At 43.7% G+C, this 20,778-nt stretch overlaps 1 protein-coding gene across 1 annotated transcript in view; it reads left to right on the top strand.

Moving 5' to 3' along the window:
• Window positions 1–20,778, top strand: part of LOC143301165 (uncharacterized) — a 192,097-nt gene that overhangs the window by 156,354 nt on the left and 14,965 nt on the right. The window contains exons 31-33 of the mRNA XM_076615254.1: window positions 5,868–6,134; window positions 9,232–9,435; window positions 18,780–18,935. Of these exons, the coding sequence (XP_076471369.1) occupies window positions 5,868–6,134; window positions 9,232–9,435; window positions 18,780–18,935 (627 nt within the window). The remainder of the gene's footprint in view (window positions 1–5,867; window positions 6,135–9,231; window positions 9,436–18,779; window positions 18,936–20,778) is intronic.

Here is a 20,778-nt window from a genome sequence, read left to right as displayed (position 1 = left end):
CAAATAGATTTCAATTAAATTTTATTTTCCTGGCAGCGAAAGGGTTAAGATATTCTCTGGGTGTATCAGCTTATGGTAAGCAAATCATTATTCCTTCTCTCTGTGTAATGGACATCTTTTTCTTTTTTTTCTTAAACCCTTTATTTAGAGAATGTATTACAAAACCGCCCAGTTGCTTCCAGAACAAAAAATTGTAGAAGGAAGTTTTTTTGTGTTTTTAGTGCTTGTGATGCCCGTTTCAATGTTATTGTGCCTTCTGTTGAGTTTGCTTCAGTCTGTTTTAATTTGGGGGAAATATGGACATACTTTTCTAGCTAAATGTCTATTACTTCCTACTCACCATATATATTTTTATAAGACTCCTTTGTTTCTTGCAACATGTCATCTATCTTAACGATATGTTTTTCATTCTTAGATACTAGTTTAAACATGTGTTTGCTGACATAGTGCCTCTTTTCGAGGTCGCAGTATGCTATTCTTTGTAACAAGTGTCTCTTGACACAGCTAATGATCTCGTCAGTGGTGAGATAGATAGTTATCAAGTATCACTTCTTTCTGCTTCTGAATGTATTGGGTAGTGGTTGAGGTTAACGGTAATGAATGTACACTGATAACTTCATAAGGCATACAAACTACATTTAGAGTGAAAGCAGGGTAAACAATATTGGGTTTCAAATGTTAGGACAAGTCAGTATGAACACCATTGATTTTGTATGGATCAACAAGGATGATACGAGCGCTGTGATCGCAGATGGCAAAGCTCAGTGACAGATTCAGAGTATATAGAATGACCACTCACAGTGACAGATTCATAGTATATAGAATGACCACTCACAGTGACAGATTCATAGTATATAGAATGACCACTCACAGTGACAGATTCATAGTATATAGAATGACCACTCACAGTGACAGATTCATAGTATATAGAATGACCACTCACAGTGACAGATTCATAGTATATAGAATGACCACTCACAGTGACAGATTCATAGTATATAGAATGACCACTCAGTGACAGATTCATAGTATATAGAATGACCACTCACAGTGACAGATTCAGAGTATATAGAATGACCACTCACAGTGACAGATTCATAGTATATAGAATGACCACTCACAGTGACAGATTCAGAGTATATAGAATGACCACTCACAGTGACAAAGTATATAGAATGACCACTCACAGTGACAAAGTATATAGAATGACCACTCACAGTGACAAAGTATATAGAATGACCACTCACAGTGACAGATTCATAGTATATAGAATGACCACTCACAGTGACAGATTCAAAGTATATAGAATGACCACTCACAGTGACAAAGTATATAGAATGACCACTCACAGTGTCAGATTCAGAGTAAATACAGTGACCACTCACAGTGACAGATTCATAGTATATAGAATGACCTCTCACAGTGACAGATTCAAAGTATATAGAATGACCACTCACAGTGACAGATTCATAGTATATAGAATGACCACTCACAGTGACAAAGTATATAGAATGACCACTCACAGTGTCAGATTCAGAGTAAATACAGTGACCACTCACAGTGACAGATTCATAGTATATAGAATGACCACTCACAGTGACAGATTCAGAGTATATAGAATGACCACTCAGTGACAGATTCATAGTATATAGAATGACCACTCACAGTGACAGATTCATAGTATATAGAATGACCACTCACAGTGACAGATTCATAGTATATAGAATGACCACTCAGTGACAGATTCATAGTATATAGAATGACCACTCACAGTGACAGATTCATAGTATATAGAATGACCACTCACAGTGACAGATTCATAGTATATAGAATGACCACTCACAGTGACAGATTCATAGTATATAGAATGACCACTCACAGTGACAGATTCATAGTATATAGAATGGCCTCTCACAGTGACAGATTCAAAGTATATAGAATGACCACTCACAGTGACAGATTCATAGTATATAGAATGACCACTCACAGTGACAGATTCATAGTATATAGAATGACCACTCACAGTGACAGATTCAGAGTATATAGAATGACCACTCACAGTGACAGATTCATAGTATATAGAATGACCACTCACAGTGACAGATTCATAGTATATAGAATGACCACTCACAGTGACAGATTCATAGTATATAGAATGACCACTCACAGTGACAGATTCAGAGTATATAGAATGACCACTCACAGTGACAGATTCAGAGTATATAGAATGACCACTCACAGTGACAGATTCATAGTATATAGAATGACCACTCACAGTGACAGATTCATAGTATATAGAATGACCACTCACAGTGACAGATTCATAGTATATAGAATGACCACTCACAGTGACAGATTCAGAGTATATAGAATGACCACTCACAGTGACAAAGTATATAGAATGACCACTCACAGTGACAGATTCATAGTATATAGAATGACCACTCAGTGACAGATTCATAGTATATAGAATGACCACTCACAGTGACAGATTCATAGTATATAGAATGACCACTCACAGTGACAGATTCAGAGTATATAGAATGACCACTCACAGTGACAAAGTATATAGAATGACCACTCACAGTGACAGATTCAGAGTATATAGAATGACCACTCACAGTGACAGATTCATAGTATATAGAATGACCACTCACAGTGACAGATTCATAGTATATAGAATGACCACTCACAGTGACAGATTCAGAGTATATAGAATGACCACTCACAGTGACAAAGTATATAGAATGACCACTCACAGTGACAGATTCAAAGTATATAGAATGACCACTCACAGTGACAAAGTATATAGAATGACCACTCACAGTGTCAGATTCAGAGTAAATACAGTGACCACTCACAGTGACAGATTCATAGTATATAGAATGACCACTCACAGTGTCAGATTCAGAGTAAATACAGTGACCACTCACAGTGACAGATTCAGAGTATATAGAATGACCACTCACAGTGACAGATTCATAGTATATAGAATGACCACTCAGTGACAGATTCATAGTATATAGAATGACCACTCACAGTGACAGATTCATAGTATATAGAATGACCACTCACAGTGACAGATTCATAGTATATAGAATGACCACTCACAGTGACAAAGTATATAGAATGACCACTCACAGTGTCAGATTCAAAGTAAATACAGTGACCACTCACAGTGACAGATTCATAGTATATAGAATGACCTCTCACAGTGACAGATTCATAGTATATAGAATGACCACTCAGTGACAGATTCATAGTATATAGAATGACCACTCACAGTGACAGATTCATAGTATATAGAATGACCACTCACAGTGACAGATTCAGAGTATATAGAATGACCACTCACAGTGACAGATTCATAGTATATAGAATGACCACTCACAGTGACAAAGTATATAGAATGACCACTCACAGTGTCAGATTCAGAGTATATAGAATGACCACTCACAGTGACAGATTCATAGTATATAGAATGACCACTCACAGTGACAGATTCAGAGTATATAGAATGACCACTCACAGTGACAGATTCAGAGTATATAGAATGACCACTCACAGTGACAAAGTATATAGAATGACCACTCACAGTGACAAAGTATATAGAATGACCACTCACAGTGTCAGATTCAAAGTAAATACAGTGACCACTCACAGTGACAGATTCATAGTATATAGAATGACCTCTCACTATACTTAGCCTTCCAAGTTATTTGTCTGTTCATATGGACACGCATATGGAGTATGATTTATTGTTGCGAGGTTTATATTCAATGTTTCTTCTGGTGTTTCGATATTGCTGTTTTTAGTGTTGCTATTGCCAGTCAGATGTAAGTAATATGCTATGCCCACAGTTTCTGTTTTAGTTTCTCAAAGAGGCACCACTGTGTTCGGACAAATCCATACATGCTACACATCAGCTAGGCAGATGCCTGACCAGCAGCATAACCCAATGTGCATAGTCAGGCCTTGAGTGCGTGCCTATGATATTATATTTGTGTAGAGTGGGGTACTCCTACAGAATTTTGCCAGAGGACAACTGTTTTGTTGCCATGGGTTCTTTCACAGTGTGCGAAGAGCGTGTTGCGCAAGGGACCAAGGTTTATGATCTCATTGGAATGACTACACCACTCAGTTCGACTTTCCAGTCAAACTTGGGATAAAGGGTTAGAACGAAGATGGAACACAGACCCTCACGGAGAGCGTGTTGCGCAAGGGACCAAGGTTTATGGTGTCATTGGAATGACTAGAACACTCAGTTCAACTTTCCAGGCAAACTTGGGATAAAGGGCTAGAACGAAGATGGAACACAGACCCTCACGGAGAGCGTGTTGCGCAAGGGACCAAGGTTTATGGTGTCATTGGAATGACTAGAACACTCAGTTCAACTTTCCAGTCAAACTTGGGATAAAGGGCTAGAACGAAGATGGAACACAGACCCTCACGGAGAGCGTGTTGCGCAAGGGACCAAGGTTTATGGTGTCATTGGAATGACTAGAACACTCAGTTCAACTTTCCAGTCAAACTTGGGATAAAGGGCTAGAACGAAGATGGAACACAGACCCTCATGGAGAGCGTGTTGCGCAAGGGACCAAGGTTTATGGTGTCATTGGAATGACTAGACCACTCAGTTCGACTTTCCAGTCAAACTTGGGATAAAGGGTTAGAACGAAGATGGAACACAGACCCTCACGGAGAGCGTGTTGCGCAAGGGACCAAGGTTTATGGTGTCATTGGAATGACTAGAACACTCAGTTCAACTTTCCAGTCAAACTTGGGATAAAGGGTTAGAACGAAGATGGAACACAGACCCTCACGGACACTGTATTGGCAGATGTGTGTCTTCACCATTCTTCCACCTTCTCCCACAACAAAATTGAAAAATGATGCAAAAGTTTGGCCTTCTAAAGCGGAAAATCATAACGATTTCAATAAACGGAGAAACAAGTTAACATCAGTGAAACTACTTATTAGCAGTTAAAAGCAACTGTAAATCTATTTTGACCTCCATCAACAAATTGATTAATGAATGATATTCCACATCACAATATCTATATGATATTATGATTACTTCAGATATATTGCCGAACAGTTGATAACTGATGGTGTATGGGGAAAATAACAACTTCCAAAATTTGAATGATTTTTGTACACCTAAGAATCTTGATTGTGAAGCAGTCTGGCACAGAAGATGTAGATGAATTAGATGGATTTGGTTTTTAAATAGCTGCCTCAGAATATTGATAGTGAAGCAGTCTCACACAGAAGATGTAGATGAATTAGATGGATTTCTTTTTTAAATAGCTGCCTCAGAAATAACAGACACTTGGACATGAACATATGTAACCTTCAGAAATAACAGACACTTGGACGAACATATGTAACCTTTGCATTGACCAGGGTTGTTTCCTCCTTTTTATAATGATTGAAACGTACACATACGTGCGTGCGTTCATGTGCACACACGCTCGACACACAGGCACACACACATGTGCGTACGCGTGCAAACGCACAAAACGATGCATGCACACGTACAGACACACACACAACACACACACGGTTATTACATCATAATGTAATAGTATCTTACCCACATGTTTTTCTTTTTACATAATAATTGATGTGTGCATGGTGATAAGTGAAGGGTGTGTCAGTTGTTTGTTTTTTTCTCTTTGATTTTTGCTGACGGGCATTTTATTTTAAGTGAGCCTAAAGAAAATTTTCTGTTTTTGGTTGAAGCAGACAATAAAGTATTTTGAATTTGAATTGTGTTTCAAAGAGTGAAAGTCATTCCATTGTTGAAGACAGGTGACCGTTCATGTCCTTCAAAGTACATGATGTCACGATACCTGTTGTTGTAGCCATCAAAACACCATCTGTGGCTTCCACCTCCACCTCTGTTACCCTGCCTGGTGCCCCGTGTGACCGGACAGACCAAGTGAAGGACCAGATCCACCACAACCTGAACGGCCTGCTGTGTGTCCGCCACAACAAGTGCCAGATCAGCACATGGGAACGCTGTCACACTCCCTCCTCTGGCAGTTCACGAAGGAAACGGAGTGCAGACACCATCATGGTCATGGTCAACCTGACGGCAGACTTTGGGCCCAGTTTTTCAGCGGCTGAAAGTAGGTGATTTCTGGATGATGATGGCTTTTTGCTGTTTGTGTGTGTTTGTGTGTGTGTGTGTGTGTGTGTGTGTGTGTGTGTGTGTGTGTCCCTTTCTTCATGTCCACACGGATGCTTGATTCTTCTTTAAAGTGATTTTCACTTCAGCTGTTGTGAGCTACACCAGACCACCACTACAGTGCATTTTTCTGCAGGATCCTGTCAGGGATGACTGTTCAGCCGCCATGGCTTCTTTTACGTGCGCTAAATGCATGCTGCACATGAGACCATGGTTTATTGTACATTCCAAAAGACTAGCACTCAGACAGCCACATAATGTCTTGTGGAAGGAGCAGTAAGAATACCGTGGATGACAGGAATGTGTTACAAATACTTTGTGTCAAGGTAAAAGCGGCAAGCTGGCGAATGTATCTGCATGTTCCCTTTGATTAGTAACTAGTCTGATGTGTTATCAGTGTGTGAAATTTCCATCAGAAACACAATCCATACCAGATTCAAAACTGTTCTGATATTTTTTCAACTGGTGAACAAGTTAAAATATATACTCACTTTTTGCTCATGTGTGTCTTTACACACACCATGAATCGATGTAATAATCCTGTGTTTCGGGTGTCTGTACGTGTGTCTTTACACACACCATGAATCAGTGTAATAATCCTGTGTTTCGGGTGTCTGTACGTGTGTCTTTACACACACCGTGAATCAGTGTAATAATCCTGTGTTTCGGGTGTCTGTACGTGTGTCTTTACACACACCATGAATCAGTGTAATAATCCTGTGTTTCGGGTGTCTGTATGTATGTCTTTACACACACCATGAATCAGTGTAATAATCCTGTGTTTTGGGTGTCTGTACGTGTGTCTTTACACACACCATGAATCAGTGTAATAATCCTGTGTTTCGGGTGTCTGTACGTGTGTCTTTACACACACCATGAATCAGTGTAATAATCCTGTGTTTCGGGTGTCTGTACGTGTGTCTTTACACACACCGTGAATCAGTGTAATAATCCTGTGTTTCGGGTGTCTGTACGTGTGTCTTTACACACACCATGAATCAGTGTAATAATCCTGTGTTTCGGGTGTCTGTACGTGTGTCTTTACACACACCATGAATCAGTGTAATAATCCTGTGTTTCGGGTGTCTGTACGTGTGTCTTTACACACACCATGAATCAGTGTAATAATCCTGTGTTTCGGGTGTCTGTACGTGTGTCTTTACACACACCATGAATCAGTGTAATAATCCTGTGTTTCGGGTGTCTGTACATGTGTCTTTACACACACCATGAATCGATGTAATAATCCTGTGTTTCGGGTGTCTGTACATGTGTCTTTACACACACCATGAATCGATGTAATAATTCTGTGTTTCGGGTGTCTGTACGTGTGTCTTTACACACACCATGAATCGATGTAATAATTCTGTGTTTCGGGTGTCTGTACGTGTGTCTTTACACACACCATGAATCGATGTAATAATCCTGTGTTTCGGGTGTCTGTACGTGTGTCTTTACACACACCATGAATCGATGTAATAATTCTGTTTCGGGTGTCTGTACGTGTGTCTTTACACACACCGTGAATCAGTGTAATAATCCTGTGTTTTGGGTGTCTGTACGTGTGTCTTTACACACACCATGAATCGATGTAATAATTCTGTGTTTCGGGTGTCTGTACGTGTGTCTTTACACACACCATGAATCGATGTAATAATTCTGTGTTTCGGGTGTCTGTACGTGTGTCTTTACACACACCATGAATCGATGTAATAATCCTGTGTTTTGGGTGTCTGTACGTGTGTCTTTACACACACCATGAATCGATGTAATAATCCTGTGTTTCGGGTGTCTGTACGTGTGTCTTTACACACATCATGAATCAGTGTAATAATCCTGTGTTTCGGGTGTCTGTACGTGTGTCTTTACACACACCATGAATCGATGTAATAATCCTGTGTTTCGGGTGTCTGTACGTGTGTCTTTACACACACCATGAATCAGTGTAATAATCCTGTGTTTCGGGTGTCTGTACGTGTGTCTTTACACACACCATGAATCGATGTAATAATCCTGTGTTTCGGGTGTCTGTACGTGTGTCTTTACACACACCATGAATCGATGTAATAATTCTGTGTTTCGGGTGTCTGTACGTGTGTCTTTACACACACCATGAATCGGTGTAATAATCCTGTGTTTCGGGTGTCTGTACGTGTGTCTTTACACACACCATGAATCGATGTAATAATCCTGTGTTTCGGGTGTCTGTACATGTGTCTGCAAGTTCATTTTCTCTGGAAATAATCTGGTCTGCCGACAGCAAAACTGGCCTTGAAATAGGAAAAAATCAGTTCTTTCCAGTTTTTGTTTTGTTTGTTTTTTGCTGTTATGCAACAGGAATCACACATGAGCCATAAAGACTTTGCCTCTTATCTTCAGGTTTTAGGATTTGACTTCAGCAAAGATTTTCTGCAAATAAGTCATTTGTGTAGTGAGAATCATGTTTCATGCATGTTTTATTGGCAGCTATGCAGTGGATAGTGTTCAGCAGTTGCTCTGTCAGTGTCACAAGTTGAGTCATGTGTCAGATGACGATAATATTGATGGGGATTGAGAGGCAGTCACCCTGGCGACGTGGTTATCTTCGTAGACTGAGGACTGGGAGGACACAGGGTAGAGCCCCATCAGAGGTGGAAATTTCGGCCCCATTCCAGTGTTGATTCTGCTGTTGGCTCCCATGGGAAGACTGGGACCCATGGGGAGACTGGGACCCATGGGAAGACTGGGACCGGGACCCATGGGAAGACTGGGACCCATGGGAAGACTGGGACCAGTCAATGATCATTCATTTCGGTGATTTGACTTTGAGGAGAGGCGACACGCTCCCTCAGTCTGGCTCCATGACTGAGTGATTTGTTGTGGCCAGTTACAGGGTTTGAAAGTGGTATCCTGCTACTGAGTGTCTTTGAAGTGGCTGAGCTATTTTTATTCTACATGGCCTATATTGGATGAAGAGAGTCACATGAACGTCTTGAAGTTCTTACTCTTCTTATTGCTGTTGTTGTTGTTAACATTATTACAAATATTTTTTTTAACAGGTGACAGGGCAACAGTGGAAGAATTTGTCCGTGTGTTCTCAATGGTGGACCAGTCAGCTGCCATGATTGCTCTCAATGACACAGAGTCTCTCTTCACTGTCACGGTGGATGACGTCATCATCACTCCTGATGTCAATGCTACCTCATACACCGTTGACTTGGGCTGTTCTACTGGAGCGTCCCTTTCTCCTGACGGAGCTTGTGGTCAGTAGTTTTCTCTTCTCTATTCTGACCCACATGCATTCACTAAGTGTCCATGTACTGTCTGAATTTTGGTTATCCATGTGTTTGTGTGTAAAGTCCTATTTTAGTGTCCTAAATTCCTGGAGCTGTATACACAGTGTCTATTGCAAAGCAGACACGGAGTACATGAATAACATTAGTTTGAACCTCCACATTCACTGCAAAGTGAGTAGATTGTCTTCAGATTTCATGTTATATCACAGAGACAGCACGTTTTCATTCGTCAGCTGCCATTATACACATAAAATTATAATTCAAAGTAAAACAATAGACAAAAGATAATGAATGATGTCTCTGCAGCCACAGATTGGGATTGTGATATTATGGGATTATTGTTTTCTCTCTGCAACCACAGATTGGGATTGGGATATTATGGGATTATTGTTTTCTCTCTGCAACCACAGATTGGGATTGTGATATGGGATTATTGTTTTCTCTCTGCAACCACAGATTGGGATTGGGATATTATGGGATTATTGTTTTCTCTCTGCAACCACAGATTGGGATTGGGATATTATGGGATTATTGTTTTCTCTCTGCAACCACAGATTGGGATTGGGATATTATGGGATTATTGTTTTCTCTCTGCAACCACAGATTGGGATTGTGATATGGGATTATTTTCTCTCTCTGCAGCCACAGATTGGGATTGTGATATGGGATTATTTTCTCTCTCTGCAACCACAGATTGGGATTGGGATATTATGGGATTATTTTCTCTCTCTGCAACCACAGATTGGGATTGGGATATTATGGGATTATTTTCTCTCTCTGCAGCCACACATTGTTCTCAGTTACCCCTTGGCACTGGCTGGATAATACCTTTCACATCACTGGGCTTGACACCCAAACTTAATTTTTCTATAATTTTTGTTTTTTAAGTGGCATAACTTTGGTGGCCACTGATCTCCCACCAACACGTAGCACATCCTGCATCGCATCTCTCCTGACGTCTCCTCCAACCTCCAGCACTTGGGCACCAACCATCCCCAGCACATCCACTGCACCAACCATCCCCAGCACGTCCACTGCACCAACCATCCCCAGCACATCCACTGCACCAACCATCCCCAGCACGTCCACTGCACCAACCTCCAGCACGTCCACTGCACCAACCTCCAGCACATCCACTGCACCAACCATCCCCAGCACATCCACTGCACCAACCATCCCCAGCACATCCACTGCACCAACCTCCAGCACGTCCACTGCACCAACCATCCCCAGCACATCCACTGCACCAACCTCCAGCACGTCCACTGCACCAACCATCCCCAGCACATCCACTGCACCAACCTCCAGCACGTCCACTGCACCAACCATCCCCAGCACGTCCACTGCACCAACCATCCCCAGCACATCCGCTGCAACAACCATCCCCAGCACATCCGCTGCAACAACCATCCCCAGTACATCCACTGCACCAACCATCCCCAGCACATCCACTGCACCAACCTCCAGCATGTCCACTTCACCAACCTCCAGCACATCCACTGCACCAACCTCCAGCATGTCCACTTCACCAACCTCCAGCACATCCACTGCACCAACCTCCAGCACATCCACTGCACCAACCTCCAGCATGTCCACTGCACCAACCATCCCCAGCACGTCCACTGCACCATCCACCCCCAGCACGTCCACTGCACCAACCTCCAGCACATCCACTGCACCAACCTCCAGCACTTGGGCACCAACCATCCCCAGCATGTCCACTGCACCAACCTCCAGCACATCCACTGCACCAACCTCCAGCACATCCACTGCACCAACCTCCAGCACTTGGGCACCAACCATCCCCAGCATGTCCACTGCACCAACCTCCAGCACATCCACTGCACCAACCATCCCCAGCATGTCCACTGCACCAACCTGCAGCACGTCCACTGCACCAACCTCCAGCACGTCCACTGCACCAACCTCCAGCACATCCACTGCACCAACCATCCCCAGCATGTCCACTGCACCAACCTCCAGCACGTCCACTGCACCAACCTCCAGCACATCCACTGCACCAACCACCAGCACATCCACTGCACCAACCTCCAGCACATCCACTGCACCAACCTGCAGCACGTCCACTGCACCAACCTCCAGCACATCCACTGCACCAACCATCCCCAGCATGTCCACTGCACCAACCTGCAGCACGTCCACTGCACCAACCTGCAGCATGTCCACTGCACCAACCTCCAGCACATCCACTGCACCAACCATCCCCAGCATGTCCACTGCACCAACCTGCAGCACATCCACTGGACCAACCTGCAGCATGTCCACTGCACCAACCTGCAGCACATCCACTGCACCAACCTGCAGCACGTCCACTGCACCAACCATCCCCAGCATGTCCACTGCACCAACCTGCAGCACATCCACTGCACCAACCTGCAGCACATCCACTGCACCAACCTCCAGCACATCCACTGCACCAACCATCCCCAGCATGTCCACTGCACCAACCATCCCCAGCACGTCCACTGCACCAACCTCCAGCATGTCCACTGCACCAACCATCCCCCAGCACGTCCACTGCACCAACCTCCAGCATGTCCACTGCACCAACCATCCCCCAGCACGTCCACTGCACCAACCTCCAGCATGTCCACTGCACCAACCATCCCCAGCATGTCCACTGCACCAACCATCCCCCAGCACGTCCACTGCACCAACCTCCAGCACGTCCACTGCACCAACCTCCAGCATGTCCACTGCACCAACCATCCCCCAGCACGTCCACTGCACCAACCTCCAGCATGTCCACTGCACCAACCATCCCCAGCATGTCCACTGCACCAACCTCCAGCACATCCACTGCACCAACCTCCAGCATGTCCACTGCACCAACCATCCCCAGCACATCCACTGCACCAACCATCCCCAGCACATCCACTGCACCAACCATCCCCAGCATGTCCACTGCACCAACCATCACCAGCACATCCACTGCACCAACCATCCCCAGCACATCCACTGCACCAACCATCCCCAGCACATCCACTGCACCAACCATCCCCAGCACGTCCACTGCACCAACCATCCCCAGCATGTCCACTGCACCAACCATCACCAGCACATCCACTGCACCAACCATCCCCAGCACATCCACTGCACCAACCATCCCCAGCATGTCCACTGCACCAACCATCACCAGCACATCCACTGCACCAACCATCCCCAGCACATCCACTGCACCAACCATCCCCAGCACATCCACTGCACCAACCATCCCCAGCACGTCCACTGCACCAACCATCCCCAGCACATCCACTGCACCAACCATCCCCAGCACGTCCACTGCACCAACCATCCCCAGCACGTCCACTGCACCAACCTCCAGCACGTCCACTGCACCAACCATCCCCAGCACGTCCACTGCACCAACCTCTCCAAATAAAAGGAAGCCAAACAAAAACATGAAACCGGAAACCTGCATGGCAGACTTGCACCGGCATTAGTGCCTGGCAAAAGCTTCACCTGCCCTTGCATGTCCATGTGCACCCCTCAGACAGTGTGCCATTAGCCAACTGTTGGGAACGTTTCCAATAAATAAATAAATTCATCAGTTTATCTATTCCAGTATGTATAGTCAATATAATTTTTCGAAGAAATGTAATAAATGAATAAGATACATTATAATTTGGAACCACAGTCCAAGAGATCAGCTGGTTGAAATGGCAATGGCTGAGTACCGCACACAGACACACAAGAGCTCTGCTCCACTGAGCAAAGTGGCAAAGATGACACATTAAAATAGGTATGACTTTTGCGCAAAATAATACTTCATATTTATCCATAATTCACGTTTTCTTTTCTCTATACTTATTTGTGACCAAGCGCGCTATGCTTGCTCCAACACTATTCACGCACAAGCCAGAGCAGACGACGTTTTCCCTCCTAACCCTTGCACAGAATATGTGACGTCACTCTGCTTACATCATTTTGTCCTGGCCAGACCACCTGCTGACTGCTCGACCAGTGTCGCGTCGCGATACGTCATTGGCTGAGAGCAAACTTGTGTTTCTGTTCCACAGTATTTAATTAATAGCTCTTTTGTCAGATCAGTAAACTACTAGTATTATATACTGGCAGAATCGTCTTAATTCCATCTTTAAATCTATTCCATTTATGTTTGCCTACGTGAAACTGATTTAACGCAGTTTGTAATTTTCAGCGACGAGCTCGTTAAAACTGACCCTGTTCAGGTGACTTAAATTAAGATTATAAATTCACCTTAAATAATCAACACTTCATTTTACACTCATTATAAAGTAGGCGTTGAGCTCTTTCTTTTGCAACTTATCCGATGCAAATCGGTTCAGGAATCATTTAGAAATCTGTTACTGAACACCTTGTAACAAGCACAGTTCTCATCAGATTTCTTCAGATTAGTGACGATCTGGTTTGCAGCCCACGTGATTGTCTTTGTAGTTCGCCTAATTTGTATAAATTGGCTGAGCGGGTGATGAGTGGTCACTTCCACACCCGAGCCAGCCGTGGCCAGCACCTGCTCTCTTTGTCTCTTGCTGTGTCGCGGGCAGTGTGTCGGGTGTGTTCTCACAACAGTGACACTTCGCTACGTATCGCTGTAAGTACTAGTGTGTAGAATGTGTTGATTTGTAAATTGTATTATTCGACACAGTACTTGTGTTCATATGAGTATGTTCAGTTATTGCTTTGTTCAGTTAATGCTTTGTTCAGTTATTGCTTTGACATGTTAGTCACAGCTCGGCTATGATTGATCTAGAAAATTGCCATGTCGTCATATGCTCGTAGCGGTGTTCCATTTGATTCTTAACGTCACAGTCAGTGACGTCTCTGGACACTAGTAGTTTGTTCCAGAATGTTCTAGTGAGTGCGTAAAGTTCATTCACCACTTAATGGTTAAACCATGATGGTGCTTCACTTACTATCTGGTCTATCGGTTTGCCAGTATAATATCAAAGCCACTGATTCTATTATCTTGTTTATTATTCATGTATTATTTTACATGCTGATATCAATTGTACTGCTACAGTGTGCTCAGTACTCTAAGAGGTATGTAGTATTCTGCTGAAGAGGCATTAGTCTTGAGACCAAGCTAAAGGTCTACAGAGCAGTAGTTCTCCCCACACTACTGTACGCCTGCGAAACTTGGACAGTGTACCAACGACATGCCAAGAAGCTGAACCACTTCCACACAACATGCCTCAGGAAGCTACTGAACATCAAGTGGCAAGACAAGACCCCTGACACAGAGGTGCTCGCAAAAGCCACCCTTCCCAGCATCTTCACCATCCTGATGCAGTCCCAGCTTCGCTGGGCTGGACACGTGGCGCGCATGCCAGACCATCGGCTGCCCAAAAGGCTCTTCTATGGCGAGCTGCAACAAGGGAAGAGATCACACGGAGGTCAGAAGAAGCGCTTCAGAGATACTCTAAAAGTCTCTCTGAAAGCGTTTGATATCAACCCTGACTCCTGGGAGGAATCTGCAGTGGACCGTGACAAATGGCGCGCTGCTGTGCACAAAGGCGCCAGGTTGTGTGAGGCCAACAGGACTGCTGCAGCTGTTGAGAAGAGACAGGCCAGAAAGTCACGGGCAAACAAGCTCCCTGACAATGATATGCCTGTCTTTGTCTGCCCCAACTGTCAGCGAACATTTCGTGCACAGATTGGACTATTCAGCCATCTGCGCACTCACAGATAGATTCATGAGCATCCTTCCCCCCACCCCACCACCACCCTCCCCCCATCCCCCATCCCCCATCTGGATGACAACGATGGTCATCATCGATCTCGATGGACACACCACCACCACCAGTATTCTGCTGTTGTGATTACAAGATAGTGTTGGATTAATTGTTTCAATCACTTTAACTGAGCTATTTAAATGTATTAGAAATGTCATTTGATGTCAGCGTTTGGTCTTCACACATATGCATTATGTTGTTGCGTATCCCAAACCCGAGTGATAGTCTTTCCATGTAAAATGTATACATGTGCTTTACTATTCACTTGTGTTGACATGTTGTACTTATGACATTTGTTTGTGTCATTCCAGGCACTGTCTTCTTCTTCTTAGTCTTCTCTTAGACTAGTTCTCTTCTAGTCTTCTTCTCTTTTTGTTCTTCTCTTAGCATTGTCTTCTTCTCATTATTTCTTCTTCTTAGTCTTCTTCTTTTAGAATATTGTAAATAAAACAATAGAAAAACCCATTTGTGACTGGCCTCTATATGTTCCTGGCCTGTGCGTGGGATCTTGTCTATCCTTCAATTAATCATATTTAGTTAAGTCTTTTGTGCCGTACCCTATTAGAACCACTTGGGACACGGCTACATATTAACTAATTTAATTCGACAAAATATTGACGAATCATTTACTCTACATGAAAAAAAAAAGGTACGAACTTTGTAACTATATCATAGTATAATCAACAAAATATTCACATAGCACAAAATTCACATAATGCACATGAGCATGACATTCGTGCCATTTATGTAGCTAAATAGATAGCTCAGGGATGCCATTCCTTGCCATAACGTAATGAAAAAACAAAATACATCCCTAGCAATATCACATACCTCAGCATGTTTCAGTGGACATGCTTGCTGTACCAGCTTAAGCATACAACACAAACCAAACAGGTGTGTCATATGATGATGTTGAACGCCGCTGAGCTCAGCACACTGCCGATCCCTGTTGCACATGCTCTGCGAGACTGGCATGTGGACTGCCCCTCTCCACACACCATGAGATCTTAACTCTGCCACCACGTGGTAGTGGCATGTGGACTGCCCCTCTCCACACACCATGAGATCTTAACTCTGCCACCACGTGGTAGTGGCATGTGGACTGCCACTCTCCACACACCATGAGATTTTAACTCTGCCACCACGTGGTAGTGGCATGTGGACTGCCCCTCTTCACACACCATGAGATTTTAACTCTGCCACCACGTGGTAGTGGCATGTGGACTGCCCCTCTTCACACACCATGAGATTTTAACTCTGCCACCACGTGGTAGTGGCATGTGGACTGCCCCTCTCCACACACCATGAGATTTTAACTCTGCCACCACGTGGTAGTGGCATGTGGACTGCCACTCTCCACACACCATGAGATTTTAACTCTGCCACCACGTGGTAGTGGCATGTGGACTGCCCCTCTCCACACACCATGAGATCTTAACTCTGCCACCACGTGGTAGTGGCATGTGGACTGCCCCTCTCCACACACCATGAGATCTTAACTCTGCCACCACGTGGTAGCTCTGACCAGTCGTGGCTCACAGCACTGCTGCGCAAGTAGAAGAAGGTAACATTTCCTAGTTTGGAAAATGAAAGCCCCAGTTGATTTACTGCGAGTCCCTAACAATGCTGAAGTCATCCAGAAAGGGGACTGAAGCAGAAGGATGGAGTATCCTGGTGATTATCTCCTGGTGTCACTACAAATTGCCCATGTTGCCTGTGCTACCTGGGCTGTGGCAGCAGTCATCGTGATCCATCGGGTGATGTCTGTGCACGCTGTGGACTCCAATGCATTTGTAGTTCTCAAATTTTCAGTTTGATATGCACAGCGTTAGGACACTGGTTTTGACAAATGTTACAGAACCTTTGTTTGACACATGCCGTTTCTGTGGTGTGGCAGCTAGGTGTCTGACCCAGTTGTGGCATCCCCAAGCCACACGCTCTGCCTCCTGTTTACCCCCTCCCCCACCCCACCCTTCTCCTCCCTTCTCCACTCTCCCCTCACAGCAAACCCTTCCTTTCTTCCACACCTTCTTCCCACACCCTCTTCACCCTTTTCCACTCTCCCCTCACAGCAAACCCTTCCTTTCTTCCACACCTTCTTCCCACACCCTCTCCACCCACTTCCATGACTACTTAGCTGCCTTAGAACCTGACTGAGCCACATCACTGCTCGTCAGTTAATTTTACTACAAACAACCGAGTTCGGTTTACAATTGGTATGGTGGTAACACTGTTTCAATTGGTCAGTCCTATATTTGATGCACAATATCTTACGTCATTGATTGTTGGTAGTGGGTATGTCAAATGTCTTGTTGTACTTTACATGTATATCATTGAAAATAACATATACTGTTGTACACGTGGTGAAGTGTCTTGATGTATAAGTAATGATTCGATTTGGCCAGATGACATCATGATGGTTGTAAGTGATGTCTGCATTTCATGGCAGTGATGTTCAGTATATGATTTGTTACAGCTTTTGACCTGTTTTCTTTTGTGTGTGTAGGTGTTCTACTAAGTGATGCTAAGATATGTTAAGTGCTGCTATGTGCTCCTTTGCTTGGGGGTAAATAAACACCCCAATACTCTTACCAAAGGACTGGTGTTGGTGGTGGGAGGGGAGAGTGGAGTGAGCACCTGTCCTCTGCATGTGATCCTATCCTTCTGTCCTACCCCTTCTTCTTCTACCAACCCCACCCCAACTCCAACCCCTTCACAGTCGTCAAATCTTGGTCACTCCTGCCCAAATAACTATCAGAAAGAGACATTCCATTCATTACTAAATGGGTGTTGCTGATTTTAAGAAAAATCAACTCATGAAAATAAATACATTTGTATCTTCTTTTATTTACTTTTATGCTTAGACTTAACATGTATTGTAGCCCATTATCCTTCATGTACCTCATCAATATGCCAAGTACGATTATCATTTTATATCATACACCAGTGGACAGTGTGCTGTGTAAAATATGAGTGCAGTGTTTCTATGTGTTTAAGTGGACTGTTCTGTAGGGTTAAAGAAGGGGGGTAGGGGGAGGGTGGAGGGGGGGACACTGCTGGGTGTGTCCAATAAACACAGTGTTATGTGTGTTCCAGTGGACTGTGCCCCAGGGTTCTATGAAGAAGGGGGACACTGCTGGGTGTGTCCAATAAACACAGTGTTATGTGTGTTCCAGTGGACTGTGCCCCAGGGTTCTATGAAGAAGGGGGACACTGCTGGGTGTGTCCAATAAACACAGTGTTATGTGTGTTCCAGTGGACTGTGCCCCAGGGTTCTATGAAGAAGGGGGACACTGCTGGGTGTGTCCAATGAACACAGTGTTATGTGTGTTCCAGTGGACTGTGCCCCAGGGTTCTATGAAGAAGGGGGACACTGCTGGGTGTGTCCAATGAACACAGTGTTATGTGTGTTCCAGTGGACTGTGCCCCAGGGTTCTATGAAGAAGGGGGACACTGCTGGGTGTGTCCAATAAACACAGTGTTATGTGTGTTCCAGTGGACTGTGCCCCAGGGTTCTATGAAGAAGGGGGACACTGCTGGGTGTGTCCAATAAACACAGTGTTATGTGTGTTCCAGTGGACTGTGCCCCAGGGTTCTATGAAGAAGGGGGACACTGCTGGGTGTGTCCAAAAGGCCAGTACCAGGACCAGCCCGCCTCCACCTCCTGCAAACCCTGCCCCCCGGGCAAAACCTGGGACACCACGGGGGCGTCTGACCTCTCCCAGTGTCTCTGTAAGTAACAATCATACTAATATTATAGAGAAGTTTGCATGGAATGAAGAATCTACTGAAATAGTTGATAACACACCTTATTCGGATGACATACAAACACAGATGGAAATGGCTTTAGATTATTCAGGCTCTCAATGTTTTCAACAATTGTATAAAACGTGCAGCAGCTTGTATGAAAAAGCAGATACATATTAGTAGCAAAGTTAAAAAGGATGATTGGTTTGACAAAGAATGTCACGATAATAAAAGAAAATGTTGGGAGTGTGTTAAATAGATTTCGTGACACTTTGTCCCCAGCTGATCGCAATTCCTTCCGAAAAGCTAAAAGTGAATACAAACATTTGTTGAAGAGAAACAATTTAACAATACTTTATTATCCAAATTACTCTGTTGTATAGATAATCAGAAAGAATTCTGGAACTCAATGCAAAAAACATCAATAAAGAAAAAACAACCCAAGAATAACATTAGTGTAGATATGTGGTTTCAACATTTTAAACAGTTGCTTGAAGAAAGCGGAGATCATAATAATGATGGGTTACCTTTATATGACAACAATGATAATAATGATGAAGAACAATCTGAAAATATTGACAGCAGCGATAATTTGAATCGCCCTATTTCAATAGAAGTACAAATTTGTTTTGAGAAAACTGAACGGGTAACGCAGCAGGACATGAAAGAATCATTAATGAGATGTTAAAAAATGCATGTAAATCTAGCTTAGTTATGGACTTGGTGGGTACGTTTTTCACTTCCTTATTTGATAAAGGGATGTACCCTGAAAGTTAATGAGATGTTAAAAAATGCATGTAAATCTAGCTTAGTTATGGACTTGGTGGGTACGTTTTTCACTTCTTTATTTGATAAAGGGATGTACCCTGAAAGTTAATGAGATGTTAAAAAATGCATGTAAATCTAGCTTAGTTATGGACTTGGTGGGTACGTTTTTCGCTTCTTTATTTGATAAAGGGGTATACCCTGAAAGTTAATGAGATGTTAAAAAATGCATGTAAATCTATCTTAGTTATGGACTTGGTGGGTACGTTTTTCACTTCTTTATTTGATAAAGGGATGTACCCTGAAAGTTGGACAGAATCAGTTGTTCTCCCATTGTACAAAAAAGGTGACATTAATAATCCTGATAATTATAGAAAAACCTCTCTGTGCAATGTGTGTAGCAAATTATATAGTGCAGTTATTAACAGAAGACTGCAGGAATGGGTGGAAGAAAATAACAGTTGAATTTCAAGCCAGGTTTAAGGGAAATTGCTCAACTGTCGATCATATGTTTATGTTGATGGCTTGCGTAAAAAAGAGTTTTGGGTGTTCATGCCCTCTGTGCATCAGTTTGACATGGTACAGTATATGACACCAAATGCCCTCTGTGCATCAGTTTGACATGGTACAGTATATGACACCAAATGCCCTCTGTGCATCAGTTTGACACGGTACAGTATATGACACCAAATGCCCTCTGTGCATCAGTTTGACACGGTACAGTATATGACACCAAATGCCCTCTGTGCATCAGTTTGACACGGTACAGTATATGACACCAAATGCCCTCTGTGCATCAGTTTGACAGGGTACAGTATATGACACCAAAATGGGGAGTTTGTACACACACACACACACACACACACACACACACACACACACACACACACATATACATATATATATATATGTGTATATCTTGTGGCATTCCACTAGGACCATGTATCTCGCTTCTATGACGGCCTGTGGCCCTCAACAGAAGGAAAGTGGTCTTGAGGGCGAGGATGTCAAAAGGAATAGTCCCCAATGGCTGGAAGGGCTGTTTTTGAATGAAATCCAGCAC

The sequence above is a fragment of the Babylonia areolata genome, chromosome 27, assembly GCF_041734735.1.
Source record: "Babylonia areolata isolate BAREFJ2019XMU chromosome 27, ASM4173473v1, whole genome shotgun sequence".
Lineage (NCBI taxonomy): Eukaryota > Metazoa > Mollusca > Gastropoda > Neogastropoda > Buccinidae > Babylonia > Babylonia areolata.
This window is presented reverse-complemented; position numbering and strand designations above follow the sequence as displayed.